The sequence below is a fragment of the Erpetoichthys calabaricus genome, chromosome 18, assembly GCF_900747795.2.
Source record: "Erpetoichthys calabaricus chromosome 18, fErpCal1.3, whole genome shotgun sequence".
Taxonomy (NCBI): Eukaryota; Metazoa; Chordata; class Cladistia; order Polypteriformes; family Polypteridae; genus Erpetoichthys; species Erpetoichthys calabaricus.
This window is the reverse complement of record NC_041411.2, coordinates 28,357,651-28,377,971: the sequence shown is the minus strand read 5'-3', so window position 1 is coordinate 28,377,971 and position 20,321 is coordinate 28,357,651. Positions and strand designations below refer to the sequence as shown.

The 20,321-nt window shown below is 38.1% G+C and overlaps 1 protein-coding gene across 1 annotated transcript; it reads left to right on the top strand.

Annotated features, from left to right (window-relative positions):
- The first annotated feature begins 4,239 nt into the window (after positions 1-4,239).
- abhd14a (abhydrolase domain containing 14A) lies at positions 4,240-20,028 on the top strand. Its single transcript, XM_028825033.2, has 5 exons — positions 4,240-4,348; positions 9,025-9,285; positions 11,375-11,490; positions 11,887-12,122; positions 19,161-20,028. Exons 2-5 carry the CDS (start codon positions 9,044-9,046, stop codon positions 19,341-19,343), a joined length of 777 nt encoding a protein of 258 aa, XP_028680866.1. The 5' UTR covers positions 4,240-4,348; positions 9,025-9,043; the 3' UTR covers positions 19,344-20,028.
- Positions 20,029-20,321: the final 293 nt, after the last annotated feature.

Sequence of the window (20,321 nt, the reverse complement as noted above, 5' to 3'; positions counted from 1 at the left end):
AAAGGATGCCTGCATCAGATCAACTTCTGTTGTTTTCTGCTTTTCCTAGTGACTTGTCTTTTGTTGACGGTTATTTCACAACACAAAGTCTTTTCTTTGGTACTGAAACATTTTATCAGTAGAAATAATGTGAAATTTGAGTATATAATGATCATTATCAGATGTTTATGATTTTTATTTGTTTACACAGTCCACTCATACAGTATTTCTTAACATGTTTTTCATCAGTTGCATGTAGTCCCCCTTTAAAGTTTGCAGATGTGAATGTATATGCAAAAATATAAAATAGTATCTTAAGTGGATATACAGTACATACGTTTTGGTACCCTATTTGTTACACTGAAGTATTAATGTGAAGAGTTAGGGGTGTAGAGGGGTGAAATTCAAATGCCACTCTCTAAGACTGATATTTCTCCTTTGGAGTTTGCAGCACTGAAATCAAAGGGGGTGGGGGGGGGGGGGGTGGCTTGGGGGGGTATGTTGGTGATGGGAGTGTTTCATTTTTAATGTTTTAAACACCACAATGGAGGAGTGATTTGGTTTTCAGCAATCTGACCTGGGGATTGAAGTCAACAGAGTGGAACAGATAACTAAGATGAGAGCTGTTATGCATCTAAGAGTGCTGGCAGTCAACAGCAAAACAAAACAGCACTTGCTAACCATTGAGATGTGCATCTTCTTTGAGCTTCTCTGAACTTTCTCTTTTCATTTCACAATGTGATCACATCTCTTTTTTCCTGTCCAGGACACCACCCCATCTTCAGTCATCTGTGCAGCTTATTAGATGTTGGTGCCATTCACTTGGCCTGTCGATCACTTCTGCTGAGCCCATCATTTGCATAAAGCTCATTCTCAGTGAAGCCTAGAGCATACTAATTTGCATACTATTAATAAATGTCAACAAATAATATGTGTTGGCTGATTATCTTTTTTTTATAATGCCACCAAATTTCAATCAAATCCATCAAGGCTTTTAGTTTTTTTTTTTTATCCCAAATGTTATTATATTGAAATGCCCCTTCTTAGTAGAAACCTGCTGCCCTAGATGTACCATCCTAGCAAATTTCAGCTTTTTAACAAAATGGGAGATCATGTTTATGCTGATAAGTGAGGGAGTCAACTTTGCATTATACATATGTAGCACCCTAGAAGGTTATTTAAATTTTTGTTATGAAAAATAATATATTGTGAGGGATGGCCGGCCAAATATTCCGGTCCACACCTCCAGGCCGCCAGATGGAGCCCTCCCAGCAGCATGGAAGGTCCCCAAATTCCAGCAGGGCCTTATGGACATTGTAGTTTTTATAAACAACCCTGCTGGATACCGTGGGGACCACCAGGAGCCGCTGTAGGGAGGCTTAGAGTGCTACGTGCCCTATAACCCGGAAGTGCGTCATGATCACATGACCGGAAGGAACGACGTGCTTCCGGGTTGAAGAAAAGAACTTTTAATCTGACCCGGAAGTGACGAGGACTTATGGATTGTTGGGCTGGAACCACTTCCGGGTCAGGGGATATAAAAGGACTGTGGGAAAGAAAGCCCAGACACTGAGTTGAGCTGGGTGGAAGGGTGGCAACGCGTCTGGGAGAGGAGGATTGGTTATTGTATTGATTAGTGATTTGTATGAGTAGTGTACAGTGGAGGGTGCTTTGTGCATATTATTATTAGAAAATTAAAAAGTATTGGACTTTTACCTGGTGTTTGGAGTGGTACCTGAATGTTCAAGGGAGCACTAGTGCCCCCTACTGCTACAATATATATGTTATATATATTTATATTCACGGCATTCGTAGTTTGAATCACAATCTGATTGTATGGGTGGTTACCTACCAGGTAACGCTTGTGGTTGGTCAGCAAGTCAGCTAACATCCGCCACGGTGCCCTCAGTTGTGAGAAGCAGATCATAGAATGGTTGAAATAGTTTACTGTCAAATAATGCAAACTATTTCAACCATATATATATATTTACAGTGTTCAAAAACTATTTATTTTACATATAGGTAAATGTTTATTAGTAGACTAATTTCTGTTCTTCAAGGCAGTTATGCATGGGATTCAAGAAAGAAAAGAAGATTTTCTTAAATAGACCGGAAATGTTCAAGTCTGGACAATGGGCTTAAGGAGTTTAAAGCGCTTTTAGGAATCGTGCATCTTTATTGTCTTGATCTAAATGCAGCTTGTTGGCAACAATGAGGCCGTTAAGTAAAGGATATTTCTTTATTTTTTTCTTTGTCTTCATTTCATCTGAGCTCCAAAGTGAGCCAATGATAGGTAGCTACCAGGGCCGGATTTTCCTATAGGCTGACTAGGCTTCAGCCTAGGGCCTCAAGATCAAGAGGGGCCTACATTCAAATTGTTAGCAAAATTTTATTATCTCTCATGTAATTTACAAACTTAAAAATGGAAGGTGAAAGGGCCTCATAAGTGGAATAGCCTAGGGCCTCTCTTCATATAAATCCGGCCCTGGTAGCTACCACAAACTTTGAACACTCCATTCACTTTATTATTATTATAATATCCATCCATCCATTTTCCAACCCACTGAATCCGAACACAGGGTCACGGGGGGTCTGCTGGAGCCAATCCCAGCCAACACAGGGCACAAGGCAGGAACCAATCCTGGATAGGGTGCCAACCCACCGCAGGACTATTATTATAATATGATAAATGAATTTATTTATATTTATATATTTTTTCTCCTCTCTATCTTCTTACTTAAGTGTTGCATAAAAGGTCAGCACATTGCTGTTTGGGTTTGGTTTGAAGAATAGGAGACCTACTGAATAATGCATGAGCAGCTTGTATTTTTTTTTTGTTAGTTTACTATTATTTCAAGTTATTTTACATGAAAATTTGTGTGCATTTCAGTTTTTTTATATTCATGATTAAGAATTTTTTTTTTGTTGTAGAGACCAGTCTTTTGGCCATTTATTTATAGATATCACTGTCACCTTTCTTATGCAGCTGGAGATAAATTACTAAGTTCTTTTTGCATTGGGGCAACAGTGAGGGGTCTACACACACACACACACACACACACACACACACACATATATATATATAACAACAACATTTATTTATATAGCACATTTTCATACAAAAAGTAGCTCAAAGTGCTTTACATAATGAAGAAAAGAAAAATAAAAGACAAAATAAGAAATTAAAATAAGGCAACATTAGTTAACATAGAAAAGGAGTAAGGTCCGATGGCCAGGGGGGACAGAAAAAACAAAAAAAAAAACTCCAGAAAGCTGGAGAAAAAAATAAAATAAAATATATATAGTCACACACGTGCTCTTGGGAGACAGTTTATGGGCTCAAAAACCTGCACGTTCCCGCCAGACCCCTCCTCAATTATCCGCTCGAGGGGTGAGCGTCACTTTAGCGTATCACGCACAAGGCAGGAGCCAAGTGCCAGCAGTCCACTGCAGCACACACACTCACGCTGATTCAGTGATTTATTCAGATTTCTGAACGTGATACGAAAAGAGAACATGAGAATTGCATGCGGACTCCACACAGAGAGTAGCCAGGGATGAGATGTACACCCAGGGCTCGGGGTCTGTAAGGCAGCACTACAGAAATGTACACCTGATGAGATTTTACGAGCCGCATTTACCCCCAATAGAATGTAGCCGTCTCTGTTTGGACCAAATGGTCCGAAGAAAGTCCTTCAGCACCACGGAATGCCAGTCAGTCTCACACACACACACACCAGCCGAATAGAAGACAAAATTTAACCAGACATACACGTCTGTCCAATAGCTGCATCCAACAGGCAAAGAAATATCTGCAGGTCTTAATGAGCAGAATCATAAACGTACGGGCGCGCCGCGATTTGGTCGCTACAGGGATGTGTAGTAATATGAAATCCAGGAAAATTACCTGGTTAATTGCAGGAAATGTTCAATGCTAAAGTAAAATAAATACAAGGTACACATCCGAATCTGTTGTCTGTGGACACATTTACTTTAAACATGTCAGATAGGACTACCACGCAGAAAGCATTTATTTACATTCCTATCATCTGCTGTGCGACACTACAATAAATCCGAAAGGAAACAAACCCACATCCATTTCTATAATAAGTCACTTTAGTAAGTCAGAATTAGACTTTAAACATTTGACAGGTCTATAGTATTATACAAACACGAGGAACTCTTTGATTGATCAAAGTATATCACCTTTCCCAATAACAAGATTTTAATAGTTGACGGAACGATACATTTTGTGTTCGTGCTTCTGTGAAGCGGTGCGTTTATGGTGGCGCACACAACACGTAACAGCTGTAGACGAATGCGGTCGCTATGCGCCACAGCTCTGCAGCAGAAATTTGGGCTTAGTAGGGTATGTCATTTTATGTTTGCCTACGTTTTTTTGTCTTTTTCAGTAAATGTTTTGATATCCTTGTTTTAAACATTTGTTAGTATTCATATCCACAAAGGTGTTAATACCTGAATAAAAACGCAACTGTTTAAATAGTCGCATATCTTGTTCTTTAAGCTGTTCATACGTGTGTTGTTGTATTTATATGCTTCTTAGTTTGTCGTATACTTGTTATAAAGCCAGCAAATGCTGATCAGCTCGGAGCAAAAAAAAAAAAAAAAAAAGCACTAGTGCAACTGTTAATCAGATGTATAAAATTAACGGTAACACATTTACACAAAATGTACAATTCTATGTTTTAATAAATGTTAAAAAAATCAGAAAAGTATTGTTTAAAGCCCCTCTTTTTTTACATGTAATCCAAATGATCTCACTCAGCAACTCGACTTCCTGGAATTGAGTGTGGCGCATCGGCCCAGGGTATCCAAGGCAAAAGTGACGTAATGTTCTACTACATTTAATTTGTTAATCCCCGATTTGACGGGACGTTTATTTTAACATGAAGACTTCATGTATACCATTTGTGCCAAAATGAAATACATAAAATACCAATTATTAAATAATCACAATAAAAAGTACAATGAAATAAATGAGTCATTAAATTGTGAAAAAATGCATAATTAAATAAATATCACTTGAAGTATAGTGTCACTGTTTTACTGTGGTTCAATAATGTGCTTAGCTTACATTTAATTAGTGCAAGATTTATTTCAAAACTGCCTAATTTTTAAACACCATTTTTATTGATCAATGGGACTTTTCTGAAGTACACATTTCCAAATAGCTATTTTAATTCCAACAATATTTATTCCAGAATGAAAAAAAAAAATCTTTGAAAGTATGGCAGTTTTTAAATAAATGTAGTGTAACTACATTATTGAACCAAAATAAAATGATGACTACATTGTTTTTTTGTAATAATCAGATTACTTTTTTTCAGAATTTAATGATTCATTTAATTTCGGTATTCCATATATTAAATCCTGGGTTAATGATAGCTGACAGATTGGGCCAGGGTTGTGCATCTTAACATGACTTTGTTAAATAGTATAACATCCAGTTTTTTGGAGCATTTTATTAAATTGACATTGGTGTAAATATAGGCTTTTAATCATATAAATACTTTCTTTTAAAAATGTGAAGTGTTGTGCTAAGTACTGTTCAGCCACTTGCATTTCCATTATTACACTAAAGGTGTAGTACTAGGGTGTTTTACCGTGTTAGCCATTATGAATGTAGAGAAAAGCCAAGCAAAATGACACCTTTTATTGGCTAACTAAAAAGATTACAATATGCAAGCTTTCGAGGCTACTCAGATCTTGCCTGAAGAAGGGGCCTGAGTTGCCTCGAAAGCTTGCATATTGTAATCTTTTTAGTTAGCCAATAAAAGGTGTCATTTTGCTTGGCTTTTCTCTACACTAAAGGTGTAACAACTGTTTATTTTTGGGTGTGTAATTTAGGGTTTGTAATGGCAGAAATCCCTTAGTGCATTAAAATATAGAGTGCATGCAACCCGGAATGAAATCACACAGTGTCGAGGATATGTGTTTGTATCTTCATTAGGAACATGTATTCTGCTTCTCTAAACAATTGTGACCGCTGTTTAAAGCTTATAGCATAAAGACATAGTCAAGAGGCTTAGTAGTTGTACGACCAAACGTTAGAATGGCCAAGACGCTTAATCTAAACGACATTTCCAGTGATATGATTGTTGTTGCCAGCAGGATAATTCACAACGCATGCATCTTTTCAAGCTGTTCCACCAACGTGACAGGGACTTCAGTTTATTCTAGTGACTCAATCTAGCAGAGCATTTTGAGTAGGATGTTCACCTCATGAAAATGTGACTGAAAATACGCACGAGCTGTGTGCTTGTATCGAATCAGCAAGGACCAAAGTCCTTAAGGAACGTTCTCGACATTTTGTTGAAGCCATGCCTTGTGGATGAAGGTGAAAGTGATCCCTACCCAGTACTGGATTGCAGTGCCTGATAAGGTGGCCACTGAGTGTTTGCACTGTATGTCACTCGAAGGGTTTTGTCAACTCTTGTATGTATTCTTAGTCTTGAGTGTAACAAATCCCATCAGGTATACAGTAGTAGAGTAATATTTTAATGGGTTGTATTTCAGATTTAAAACTTTGGATACAGGTTAACGTTCTCAAATTAAACACTGACAAAAACGGTTGGCCCTAAATCTTTACTATCTAAACCATCTAATTTTTCTGTTAATATACAGGTGGTGGTGTGCTTGTGAAGCCTGCTCCTTTTGTCAGAAATCTTGGTGGAATGTCCAGTTTCTCACCACGACTGTATTTTTCATTTTTTTCTCCCCTGTAACATTGTTAGTCTTTGCCCGCTTCTCACTACAAACTTTGGTTAATGCTTTCATTATGTCTCATGTTGATTACTGTCATTCTCTCTTCACTGGCCTTCCTGCAAAGTCTTTACAAAATCGACATTATATTTAGTACTCTGCAGCTAGAGTTCCCACCTATATACTCAGAAAAATCTTGGGGTTATGCTTGATTCCCATCTTTATTTTAATAAACAGATTTCGTCCATTGTCGAGAGCTGCTTTTTTCAGCTTAGACTGCTTGCTAGAGTCAAACCGTTCCTGGGGCACTCTGATCTGAAGAACGTATGCCATGCTTTTATTACAGTAAATCGCGTCTCGATTATTGTAATTCACTTTATTCTGGCATCGGTAAAGTTCGCCTTTCTCGGCTGCAGATGGTTCAGAATGCTGCTGCTCGATTTGTTACCGGGTCTCAGAAAGTTGTGTCCATTACCCCAATTCTGGCCTCGCTTCATTGGCTCCCAGTTGAATTTAGGATTCATTTTAAAATTTTACTTTTGGTTTATAAGTCACTAAATGGTGCTGCCTCATCCTATCTAGCTGAGTTGCTGATCCCATATACACCAGTCCGCTCTTTACGTTCCTTTCAGCAGCAATTGTTGGTCGTGCCAAAGTCTAAGATGAAGACTAGAGGTGATCGTGCCTTTGTAGATCTAGCACCAAAGTTATGGAACGCTCCACCAATTGAAATTAGGTCAGCATCATCAATCCAAATTTTTAAATCAAGACTTAAAACACACTTGTTTTCAATTGCTTTCAACTGTATATGAGTAACTTTGGTATCAATTTTATTAATAATTAATTATTTTTTTCATATCCATTGTTTTTATGTAATTTGTTTATCTTCTAATCGGTTCCTTTAACTTTTAGCTGTTTTAGTATTTGTGCAATTTTTGTCTTTCGTTTCTTCACTGATTTATTATTGATATTTCTTTGATTTTATTATACAGCACATTGGTTTACACTTACGGTGTTTTAAAATTGTGCTTTATAAATAAATTTGGATTTGATTTGATTTGACAACACCCCTGTTCTGTTTCAGCTATAGGTTACTGGTTGAGGCGCGTATCGATTTCAGAATCTTGCCTCTCGCTTTAAAAGCCCTCCATAACCTTAACTTCTCTTTACCTTAGTGAACTCTTCATTTCTTACCCCCATTCTCACTCTCTCAGCTCATCTAGCCGTAATCTACCTGCTGTTCCCCGCACCAGACTTTCCATCTTGGAAGGCAGGTGTCCTTTAGTGACATGGCCCCTAAACTCGGGAATTCTCTTCCCCAGTCTCTCCATGACTGTTCTTCCCTCTCTAAATTAAAATCTGATTTTAAAGACGGTTCTAGTTAATGAACATTTTTCTTTTTCCTCCACTGCATAGTCCTTTTTTTATTTTGTAAAGTGATTGTTAAAGGTGCTATATAAATGTAACGTATTACCAAAATTAGGTTGTTATGTTGACGGACTACTGGATATTAACTTCATTGTTTAAAAGCTCAATCATACTGCTAGCTTTTCATAATGTATATTGTAATCCTCTTTAATAAAATCCCTGTGTGCGTCCAGGTGTCCATGTGTGTGTGTCTTCTGGTGAAGTGCACATGCGCGGAGCACGGTGCGATGCGCGATATTACTGTCAGAGAAAGTTACAGGCGTTTTACGGAAATACAAACCAGTATTACTGCGAGAGGAAATTAAAGGTACACAATACAGTGACGCATATTACAGCTACATACAAACCAGTATTACTGTCAGAGGAGATTAAAGGCATATTACTGATGCGCACGCCTGTACTACCGCCAGAGAAAATTAAAGGTATATTACGGATGTACAAGCTGGCGGATGTACAAGACAGTATTACTGTAAAAGAAAATTAAAGACACACAATACACGGCGGCAGCCCACGAAGAACGGTCAGCTCAGCAAGTAAACATCAACAAAAGAAAGGCTGAAAGACAAAGAAAAATACGACCAACAAAAAGAATGAGGTCAAAGTTCCTTGCCATTTAATATAGACTGTTCCTACTAATGTTTATGCACTACTGTTCTAGCGCCCGTTATTGTAACGGGCTAAATGACTAGTTCTTACAATAAAAGACACTGTATAAAATAAAGATCTCTTGAGTGAAACGTTAAAACTTTTAATTTTAATTGTTTGTGTGGAGCAACTTTCTGATCAACGTGAGAAAAACCTACATGATGTTATAAGTTTTCAGTGATCATGTATTTCATAGGTGTAGTCACAGACTATTAATTATCTTTGCTGTTTTTTCTTCTCCTCCTATAGACTGTTTCTTGGCAGTGTAATGAATTTCTTCAGGAACCGCTTGGTAGTTCTATGTTTGGTGCTTCTTGGCACATTACTACTGTACCTGCTTCTGCCTGCCATCCGTCAAGGCAGCATGGAGCCATTTCTAAATGTCCAGAGGATGGGGCTTGCCGGAGGATCTCTTGCACCATCGGCTAACATCACTGTCCATGCCCGACAGCTATCTGGAGACCTGCCACTCTTCTTTCGAGAGACAGTGCCTAGCGATGGGACGGGCAGGTAGGTTGCTTTCACGTTTGCAAAATGATTCATAATAATTTTAAAATGGGTTGTTTTCACAATCTTTAAAGAATTTTTTTTTCAGTTTTAGAGGTGGACTATCAGGATACCTTAGATTTAAGTATAAGATTTTCATACAGAAATGGCTGTACTGTGTTTTTGGGAGGGTGACAGGGGTGATTGCATATGCTGCTTTTAATGTAATGGAATGATGCAATTTCCTGGAAGTGGAAGGGGTGCTGGACACGAAACTGATAATGACTTCAATCTGACTGACACACAAAAGAAACTGGACTGGCATCCTGCTGTAACAAGCATGTAAAGATGGCACTGCGTGTTATGTGAAGAAAATTTATCGGCACTCATGGTGGCAAAGGTTAGTCATCACTTTTGTCCTGTACTCAATGTAACTGTGGTTCGAAAGCAAGAGAGCATTTGTTTTTTGTAGTGCAATGTGACCTGTTCATACTGTTTTTTGAAATTTTATCCATTCTGTTCTACTGTTAAAGCTTTAATAAAAAACACTTTTATAATAATATTTATTATAAAATAAATGTCCGCGTGGGTTCGAACCCCACTCCTGGTACCACTTGTCACGCTTGGGTCACAGATTTGCACAGAGACACAGGAAGTTGTAGAAAAGAAAGGAACTTTATTCAAAACACTGCAAACAAACATTTGTCTCTTTTCAAACGTTTAAACGTGTTCCTCCATGACAATTCAGAGATGACAGTTTCCCCAGGAGGAGAGAAAATCTGAGAGAGAGATAAGGAGAAGCAAGAAATCAGTTTTAAGCAACTGAGAGAAGCCCGTACAGGCTTTTTGACAAGGTGGAGTACCGCGCGGGAGGCAGATTACGCGACAGAGTCGGCCAGAAGGGAAAGGAGAAATGTGAAGGTAGTCTGTCTGTGTTTCCTAGGGGTTTCCTAGGGTTTTTCCCAGGGGTGTCTGTGTCTTTTTGGGGGTACGATTACCTTCGCAGCTCACAAAATACTAGGGGGCTCCACCCCCTGCTCGCTTCACTCGCTAACCCCGGGTTTGGTTTACCAGATATACAATTTAAAGAGATTGTTATTTTCATGGGAATTGTTACATATGCATTATTTTCACTTTTACGTTAAAACTTTTGTAAAAACAATACATGTCCTTTATTTCCGGCCCTGGTCGAGGTTAAATCTCTCTCTTGCAGGACGTATAACGCTGCTCGTGTGGTGAAGGGGGATCGGCTGAACGCACGCTAAGGAGATGCAGTCGGACCAGCTGCTGTCTTGCTGCTGCTGCTGGCGAGCTGCATGTTCTGTTTGTCGCGCTGCATGTCGATCATTTGAAAGCCTGTACTGCAGCTGTCCTTTTGCCACTTCGCGTCTCTGCCGCTTGCGTTGTGAAGGGGGGTTGGGGCTATTGCATAGCCCATCACTCAGACATAAATTACGTAAAAACATTACGATACATCCTTCTTTCAACAGTAATTCGAGTAATTCGGCTGGTGGAAGACCGAACGGTGTTAACGTTTATAGATATTCTACAGGATATTGTAAGTTGATGTTTTCATCTTCCGTACCATCACCACCAACTGTTTCAGCACAGTCTATTGATACACATTTAACCAATCTGCCATGTAACCGATCGACAATTTCCACGTTAATTTGTTTGACTTCATTGTTTCTCGGTGCTAGGATTGCCCGTGTACTCATTTCTTCTGTTGATAACCTTTGGGATGAAATTCTTCAATAAGACTTGGACATAATAAATCTTCTTTTATTGGGAACTTAAAGTAAGGAAAACGTAAAAATTTATAAGAGCTGAGAGCGCAGGAGCCATGTCTGACAAAAGCATTCACACGAATGAGATGTGAGAGGACCATGTGCGTGGGCCGTTAACTGTAAATGGTTGAGAGGAGGGCGGGACTTAATAAAATCTCTTGGCAATAGTCTCATCTCGTCTCAAGATTTTCTTTTATAATAGTGAGAAATGATCTGCAAGGATACGTTGATATAGTAACCACCAAAGGGAATATGTTTATGCCATATTTAACAAAATATGCTGAAATTGTAAATGCCATCTACTTGTTTGTTTTTTTCCTGTAAAGGTTGCAAGTACTGTTGCTGCATGGGCAATCTTTTACTTCAAAGAACTGGGAAGATCTAGGAACCTTGAATCTATTAGCTCTTCAAGGCTTTCGTGCTTTGGCCTTGGATCTGCCAGGTAAGATGTGGTTTACGCCCCTCTGTCAAATTTTCTTATATAGGAATATAGTGTAAGATGGGACATTAGTACTATGATTAACAATGTCTGTATGTTCCTTCTGTGTGCCTGTGTGTTTTCTCTGGGTCACATTATGGACATTTCCTCCAACATAACAAGGATTTGCAGGCTAAATTGTCATGTTTCAAGTTAGTGTGACTTCTGATGGACTTGTACACTGTCTAGAGTCTGTGTTTGAGCCAGTTCTAGGGTAGGTTCTAGACCCACCCCAACCATATGTATTGAATAGGTGGGTTTGGAAAATGAATGAATGTTTTTTTTGTTTCTCTTTCTTACACAATTGTTTTGTTTCAATTTAAGTTTATTTTGAATTTGGTCTTTTCCTTGACTATACAGGATTTGGAAACTCTCCATATCTAGACACAGTGAAAACTGATGAAAATCGAGCAGAAATGCTATTGCAATTTATGGAGAAGCTGGATGTAAAAGAGCCAGTTGTGGTTAGTCCTTCAATGAGTGGCCGCTTTTCCTTGCCCCTCCTGAGCCTGCATAGTTCCCGTCTTAAGGGCTACATTCCCATTGCACCTGTGGGCACCAAGGCTTATAGCGTTGAGCAGTACAAGAGAATACAGGTATGGCTTGTCTGTGCTTAGGTTTATAGCAGGGCTGCTGTGTGAACCAACAATTGAAATTTCAATGTTTCATGTTAAAAGCAGTTATCTATTTAATATATTCAGAGCATGCTATATACAGTTTAATGCTCAATACCAATGAAAATTCCATAAAACATCTTTTGATGCTTCACATTAATAATTTATATTAACTATTTGATTGTGGAGCGCCATTGCATTTCTGGCTAAAAGTTACAGTGTTCTTGTGAGGATGATCTTTGAGTGGTTTGCATGAAGTTGAACATGTGCTTATATAGCAGGAGTTCCTGAGTTCAGACCTGGAGGACTTCAGTGTTCGCAGACTTTTGTTCCACAAGCTAATCTTTCACAATAGTTGAACTTATGCAGTGTTTTTTTTAGTACTTACTAGGAGGCTCTGCCCCCTGCTTGCTTTGCTTGCCAACCCCCGGCACCAGCCACTTCGCGTCTCTGTTGCTCACGTATGGGTAAGCGAATGTACAATTTAAGCAGATTGATAGTTTCATGGGAACTGTTACATATGCATAATAGAACTATTTTACATTGCAGTGAGTAATTAACCATAATTAAAAATAGTAAACCGTAATAAATTGAAATAAAATTATGTTTCATGTTGTGTTAGAGGTATTCGTTGAGTTATGCATTTTCATTCTGTTTGGCTTTGAAATTATCTCCGTCTTTCGAAATTGTTATTGCTGACAATTTGTCACATGTTGGTTTATTATAAACTAGACAAAGAGCCTGTTTCGACAACGTAAGATGAAACGGGCACGAGTGGAATAGTAATAAGTATAAGCACCACAAACCTGATATAGGTGTATTGAATGAATGCGTAATTAGGCCTCGAGCTGTAGTCAAAATCGCTTTTCAGGCCTCTAGAGCTTTAATCGAAGTCGCCTTTCTCTTTGAATTTTCGCTGCCGTAAATCCGCCGCCTGCCGCGATGTTGGGGTTGCATGTCCGTCGAAGTCGCCTTTCTCTTTGAATTTCCGTGGCCGTAAATCCGCCGCCTGCCGTGATGTCGGTCTCATAAGGTTTTTCGGGCAGCTGCGCAGAAGGCGACTGTGCATTTGGCTTCGGACGGGAGTGAGTGAGTGAGTGAGTAGGCTGGCGAATTATATATAAGATATGACTGAGTGTGATTTTTCGGATTCATATAGAAATCCAAGAAAACTTCTTTGTCCGTGTTTTGCAGATAAAAAAGGACTACATCAAAGGGAACAAATAAATTGTATGTCTAAAAATACTGTCCAGAAAAGCTTCTTTAAAGGATGAAACTAAGGACTTTTCCTAAACGACTTTAAATGAGGAAAGCGTAAAAATTTATAAGAGCTGAGAGCGCAGAAACTGTGTCTGACAAAAGCATTCACACAAATGAGAGTTGAGTGGACCGTAGGCATGTTTGAATATGGTTGAGAGGAGGGCATGACTTGAAAAAAATCTCATGGCAAAAGTCTCGTCTCACAGGACTTGAAAGAATCTCTTGAAAAAAGTCTTGTCACACGATTTTTTTTATATAATAGAGATATATTTTTTTTCCTCTCATAGGACACTGTATTATTTAAAACATTTGTGGATCAGTGCAGATTGCTATTTCTCAGTAGTTCACTTTTCTGCCTTTCATTTCTTTCCAAATACTTTATAAAATAGGAAATTGATGATGAACGCACACAGATGCAAATGGAACCAAGTTAGATGCTAAGCTGATAGTTCTTTTGTCATTTGTTTCTCATTGTTAATTGGCAGGTTTTTAATAACAACAACAAATTTTATTTATATAGCACATTTTCATACAATAACTTAGATCAAATGTGTTTTACAAGATGACAAGTGGAAAGTTAGAAGAACAAAACAATTAAGATTAGGCAATAATATAAAAGAATAAGTAACAACAAAACAAGGTAAGGTAAAATGGCCGAGGGAAGAGAAAACAAAGAAAACTCCAGTCAGGCTGGAGAAAAAAAACAAAATCTGCAGGGGTTCCAAGGCCAAAAGACCGCTCAAGCCCTCACTGGGCATTCTACCTAACATAAATGTTCATAAATCACACCTCTTAGTTTATTACATATTTTTGTACTTCACATAATAGAATTTAATGAAGTTGGTCTCATGGACAGCTGAGACACCCACCTTCATTCCATCGTCTCAGTGGGGCTGCATGGTGCATTGATCAGGTGGTGGTGGTGGTGGTGCAGATTGCCACCACAGAAGAACTGGAAAAGACAGTGGAGAACAGTGGGGATTAGCAGGGACTGCGGATCCCTGAAGTATATGATAATTCTATACCCATATAGTACCCGTATATTGGGAATACAGCTGAAATGTAGCTACGATAAATCCATACTAAAATAATCTGTTTTTAGCAGTTTTTTAAAAATGATCGACAGTATTAGCCTGGTGAATTTCCTGGCAAAAAAAATTCCTCCAAAGTAGCCTACAATGCTTTTCAACAAGTAGTGTTCTGTTGTGTATCAAAGCTCCGTAAGTGAGTCTGAGTTTTTTTTTTTAATGCTTTGCTTGATTACTGCGGTCTTCTGCCGCTTAAGCTATCAATACCAGTGCAGGATCTCCAAACTTAAGCAGCAAGTAGTTGTGGATAGGCTATTGAATGTGACTAAATTTATTTTTTATGTTGAAGCCCGGTGTTTCTTAAACCGTGTAAAAAATTTATGGGCGTTCTATGAGCCATCAGTCCTAATATCTTGGTTCAGATGTAGCTACTGGAGAAATTAGCGATGACCAAAGACAATCCAGAGGTTTATGAAACAGTAGTTGTATTTCTTATGGCACTGATCTGAGATCACCAAAACCAGAAAGCAGAGGCTCCATTGTCAGTCATGATAGTTCCTAAGCGCATCTGCTGTTCAATGCATGCAGCATTTCATTTATCAGTGTGCATCTAGTTGCATGCATTAACTGCACCTAAAGCATTAATATTACTGTGGTGTTTTTATTTGTTTACCAGTTTGAGTATACAACTCAAGTTAGATTTCTTTTAACAACTTTGCGATGACCTGCGACCAGAAGTAACTATATTTTCTACTAAGTTCTGACCTTCTGCAATTCTTTGAAGATACTTATTGAAACATGAAATTATATTACCTTGCAGACAACATTTGAACAAGTTAAACATATCTCTTTAGGAAATATATACAAGAATATTTTACAGTTAAAATAAAAGTAGAAGGTCCAAAGAAGAAAACTGAGCTTTGGATAGAAAGAATTGAAAAAAAATATATATTGTGATGAATCACTTGAAAATGTAACTGATTGAATTTGAAGACTATTTTCCTACAGTTCAGGAGCCAAGAGAAAGTGTTTTGTGGGTTCTGGGTCCTTTCAAAGAGTGATCTCTCTATGAATGAGGAAGATATGCTGGCTGAGATCTTCTTAGGCGTTATGTTTGGCCAGGCATTGTGGCGTAGTGGTTAAGGAGAGTGTGGGTTCAAATCCTGCTACTAACACTGTGTTACTGTGAGTAAGTGACTTCACCAGCCTGTGCTCCAGTTGGAAAAAAACAAAAAAACGTAACCAACTGTATCTCAGGTGTTGTGAAGTCGTCTTGGAAAAAGACCTCTAAAAAATAAGTAAATAATAATGAAATAATAATATTAAAAATTGGAAGACAAGTTTACCTCGATACATTTTAGGTAAAAAATCATAGTGAATTAGGACATTTAAGTGAAGGCGCACCACAACTCTCCACACTGCTTCTGTGTGCTTACATGAGAGTTTAATTTTCAACTTCCCCGCAAACAAAACAAAATATCAAAATAGGCTAAATATGACACCTACATTAATAAACCTTACATCAAATATTGATTATGTGTGTCTTTCAGTGCAAGCACTTAGATAGTGGATTTACATTATTCATTCTAAAACTTCAATATCTGTATATACGTATCTTTATATACAATACGCTATACCGTGGCTGTCCATTTGTCTGTCCAGGATTTTAAATCGTCTGTAGCTTGCAAACCATTTGACTGATTGACCTGAAATTTGGTACACATATACTACGTGACATCTACTATCCGCTTTCGGGGTGATGATTGACCTGCAAAGTTATTCATCTTTTTATTTTATTGTAGAATCAACTCTCAGCAGGGTGGCTTTGTGACGCATGCGTACAGGCGCCGTTCTCACCTCTACCACATTTGCGGTCACTTTCCCTACCTCTTCATATCTTAAATCATTCTTGAGGCAGAATGAAGACATAAGTGCCAGCTTAAGTGAAAAATTAAAGAAAATGCAACACAAACACTGACTTAATCAGTTTGAACGCAAAAAGATGCAGACGAAAGAAGAGAAGAAGCAGGCCGATAGGGTGGAGAAAAGAAGAGCTGCTCAGGAAGCAGTAAGTGCATCAACCTCTGAGCGAATGAATGGTAAATGTACAGAGAAAGAAAAAGGATGAAAACTAGGAATGCTCAAGTCAAGTGTATTCACTGGACGTTATCGTGCAGTGCGCCGTTACTGGTGTGTATATATATATATATATATAATATATATAAATAAAATACTAAGGTGCATCTAACTGTCACACAAAAACTCTCAAGGCACTCAGCCGTGGACCTAGACCTAGACATAAGCAGTTTTGGATCTTTTATTTTGCTCTTTTTCAGTCCAAAGAATTTCTTTTTTTAAAAAAAAAAAAAAAAAAAAGTGGGACATTCCATACAAGCAAATCAAATTTGACAAGACTTAAGTTCAAATCAACCCCAACCCATGAGAAAGTAAATACTTGTTCTAAAATGTTATTGATTAGGTCCTGCCAGGTTTTGAAAACGTTTTGAACAGATCCTCTAAGTGAGAATTTGATTTTTTCCCAATTTCAAATAATATATAACATCAGCTACCCACTGACTTAAAAGAGGTGGGCTAGGATTCTTCCAGCTGAGCTAGATTCTTTTTCTTCTGAAGATGTTTGGTGTTTATATACTCTTCTAAATGATTAGGCGTGTGGCTTTTATTTGGACTTTGTTGCATTTCCATAATCTGTATGTCCTCTCTTGCAACAGTCGGTCTTTGCTGGTGTAGCTGCCTTTATTGCAGTGTAAACAGATCCAGCCATTAGCAGGTATATTAGTGAATCATATAAGATGTGACCTGTTGAGCAGCAGCTTCTTTAATACATTAAGCCTTTGGTTATTAGCAGGTGTACTAAGCCTTTTTTCTTCTACCAAACATGAAATGAAAATGTACATTTGTTGTCAAAGTGAGTAGTATTACTATATTGCAGAAGAGAGATCTTATCAGGTAAGGATCTTTCTCGTCGTCAGTTAGGATGCCCACAAATACTTACTCCTAGTTTTGTTCCCTTTGGCTATAAACTGAGGAGAATACCTTATTATAGTGTAATTTCATCTTTTTCAATATTATTACTTTTATATAGTCCAATGTAATTTTATCTTCCCATTGAACTGCAACAAAGAATGCTGTTTTTATTTTTATTCACTTTACCACTAAATGCCTTGTAAACATTGTCTCAACATTAAATGCACATTTCTACCACATTTAAGGCAACTACAGTGACACTTAAGTAGTTTTGGATCTTTTAGTCTGCTTTTTTCAGTCTAAAGGAGATCTTTTTAAAAAAAAGTAAGACTAAATTAGTATCACTCTCTTTTTTTAACATTTTATTGAATTAAGAGTAGAAAATTTAAGAGAAGAAAAAAGTAGAAGAAAATCCTTTCCCCAATATAAATACTTATTCTAAAATGTTCTTGATTAGATCCTGCCAGGTTTTAAAAATGTTTTGCACAGATCCTCTTAAGTGAGAATTTGATTTTTTTCCAGTTTCAAATAATATATAACATCAGTTACCCACTGACTTTAAAGAGGTAGGTTAGGATTCTTCCATTTGAAAAAAATAAGTCTACGTGCTGATAGTGTAGTAAAGGCAATTACAGTTTGTTTGTCCTTCTCCACTTTAAGCCCACCTGGGAGCCCACCAAACACCGCTGTTAGTGGATTAGGAGGGAGTGTGACACCAAGGCTGTCTGATAGGCATTTAAAGATTTTGGTCCAGATACGTGTGGTGCAGGCCCAAAACATGTGGCCCACTGAGGCTGAAGCTCAATTGCAACGTTCACAGGTTGGACCTTGCCCTTGAAACATTTTGGACAATTTTAAACGAGACAGATGTGCTCGATAAAAGATTTGAAGTTAAATCATTGTATGTTTTGCGCATATGGAGCTCGAGTGAATTCCACTTCTTTTTCTGAAATACTGAGTAAGAGATCCTTTTCCCACTGTACTCTGGGAAGGGAGGGACTTTAAAATGGTTTTACAGTATATATTACAGAAATGCTGTCTGTGTCCTGAAGACTGATCAATATCTCTTCTGGAATAGAAGTAGGTGGGAGGTGAGGAAAAGTGGGCAGATTTTGTTTAGCAAAGTTTCTAATTTGGAGGTAGTGAAAGAAATGTGTTAATGGAAAGTTAAATTTGGAGTGTACAGATCTCTAAGTGATTTAATCCCAAATGTTTTCCAGACATTAAAAACTGCGTACATTTGAGAGGGTGGAAAAAGGTGGTTCACGTGCAGAGGCGCCGCAGATGAAAGCTTCTCTGTCTTGAAGTGCTTCCTACATTGGCTCCATATTCTGAGTGAATGAAGCACAACTGGGTTGTTAGTATATTGGTGATCACTCGTATTTACTGGGGTACAAAGCAACGAATATAAAGAAGTGCTGCAGGATTTTATTTCTATTGCGGGCCAAGCCTGTGTGTGTTCATCTGTTTGTGTCCATGTCCAGGTTTTTATAGCTTGTATAGTTGCCGCCCAGCTAGTGCCATGCCATCTTCTGCCTTCGGTCTTTGTAGGGTCACCCTTTGGATGCATGGATGTTTTGAATTCCAAATAAATGAGATTATGATTGAATATGACTTCTTAAAAAATGTTTTGTTAATGTGTATTGGAATGCTTGGGAAGGATTAATTACTTTTTTCATATTAAGAGAAACATTTTACGCTCTGCATACGTGGTCTTCACATTGTCATTTCTTTTCCACTACAGACACCAACTTTAATTGTTTATGGTGAGATGGATAGTAATTTGGGAGCACAATCCCTGGACAGCCTGAGCAATCTCCCACAACACTCAGTGGCAAAGATTAAGGGAGCCAAGCACGCCTGCTATTTGGACAAGCCAAAAGAGTTTCATCAGGCTCTGCTGGACTTTCTGAACAAACTTCGTTGAGATTCATGTCAACTGGGGTGTGTGGTGTGAGATGGTGTTTGTGCTACAGATGTTCATGCAAGTTTAGTGTTCTTCTGGATCCTTCCTTTAGTGGCTATAGAGTAAGCACTCTGTAGAAGTACCTTCTGTAAAGATGATCTCAGGTAGCTGGGGCCTCTGAACTTCACAAAGACAGTGCCGTAAACCAGAGCTGCTCCTTGATCCATAGCAGCAGTCAGGCTAACATGACTGTATGGGGCTTATTGTGCTTCTCAAAACTCTGGTAGTGATGTCATTGCCACTATTATGGAAGTCCCAACACTAACTCAGTTTTTTGTTTTCAATTGTGTTGCATGGAAGTACAGTGACAGTCAAATAAAACGATTGTCTTGACAGCAAAGTGTGGTACTGCAAAACAGAAAAAGATTGAAGAATCACCATTGGGGATGATCACTCAAGTTTAGGGGAACCACACGTGCAGTGTTTTTCTGTGCAATGCACTACAAATGTATTCTTTTTTGCTCAAGGTATGGGGAAGGAGTAACTGGTGAAAATGTAACTAAAGCAAATAACCAGCTGCGGAAAAGCTGTTAACATACATAAATATATGTTTGAGCTCATGAAACATGGCTTCCAGTGTAAGGCTGTGAATAAGTGGTATGCTGTCTGTGTATGTTGTAAAGTTATGTGGAGTGCAGTAAAACAATTCCATTAAATGTTCTTGGAAACATTTAGTAAAAAATACAATTTAAAGACTAGAATAACATGTTCATTCACACACATGTATTGTTAATAAATAAACTGAATATTGTATTAAGTTATTTTGAAATTTAATTTGGTCACTTATTAGAGTTTTTAAAAACTGGCACGATGAGCTTGATGTTATTCTAAGGTTGATGGGTTTCTTGTTCTCCAATTACTGTAGCACACTGGAAATTTGTTTTGGTGTCTAATGGCAAAGAGAGTTCTGGAAGATCCTCAGTTTTCACTAATCTGTTA

Excerpts from the sequence above, each read along its gene's own strand:
- abhd14a (XM_028825033.2), top strand. The coding sequence starts at position 9,044 with ATGAATTTCTTCAGGAACCGCTTGGTAGTTCTATGTTTGGTGCTTCTT. Across the intron at positions 9,286-11,374 it reads CCTAGCGATGGGACGGGCAG|GTTGCAAGTACTGTTGCTGC; the intron begins GTAGGTTGCTTT and ends TTTCCTGTAAAG. Across the intron at positions 11,491-11,886 it reads TTTGGCCTTGGATCTGCCAG|GATTTGGAAACTCTCCATAT; the intron begins GTAAGATGTGGT and ends TTGACTATACAG.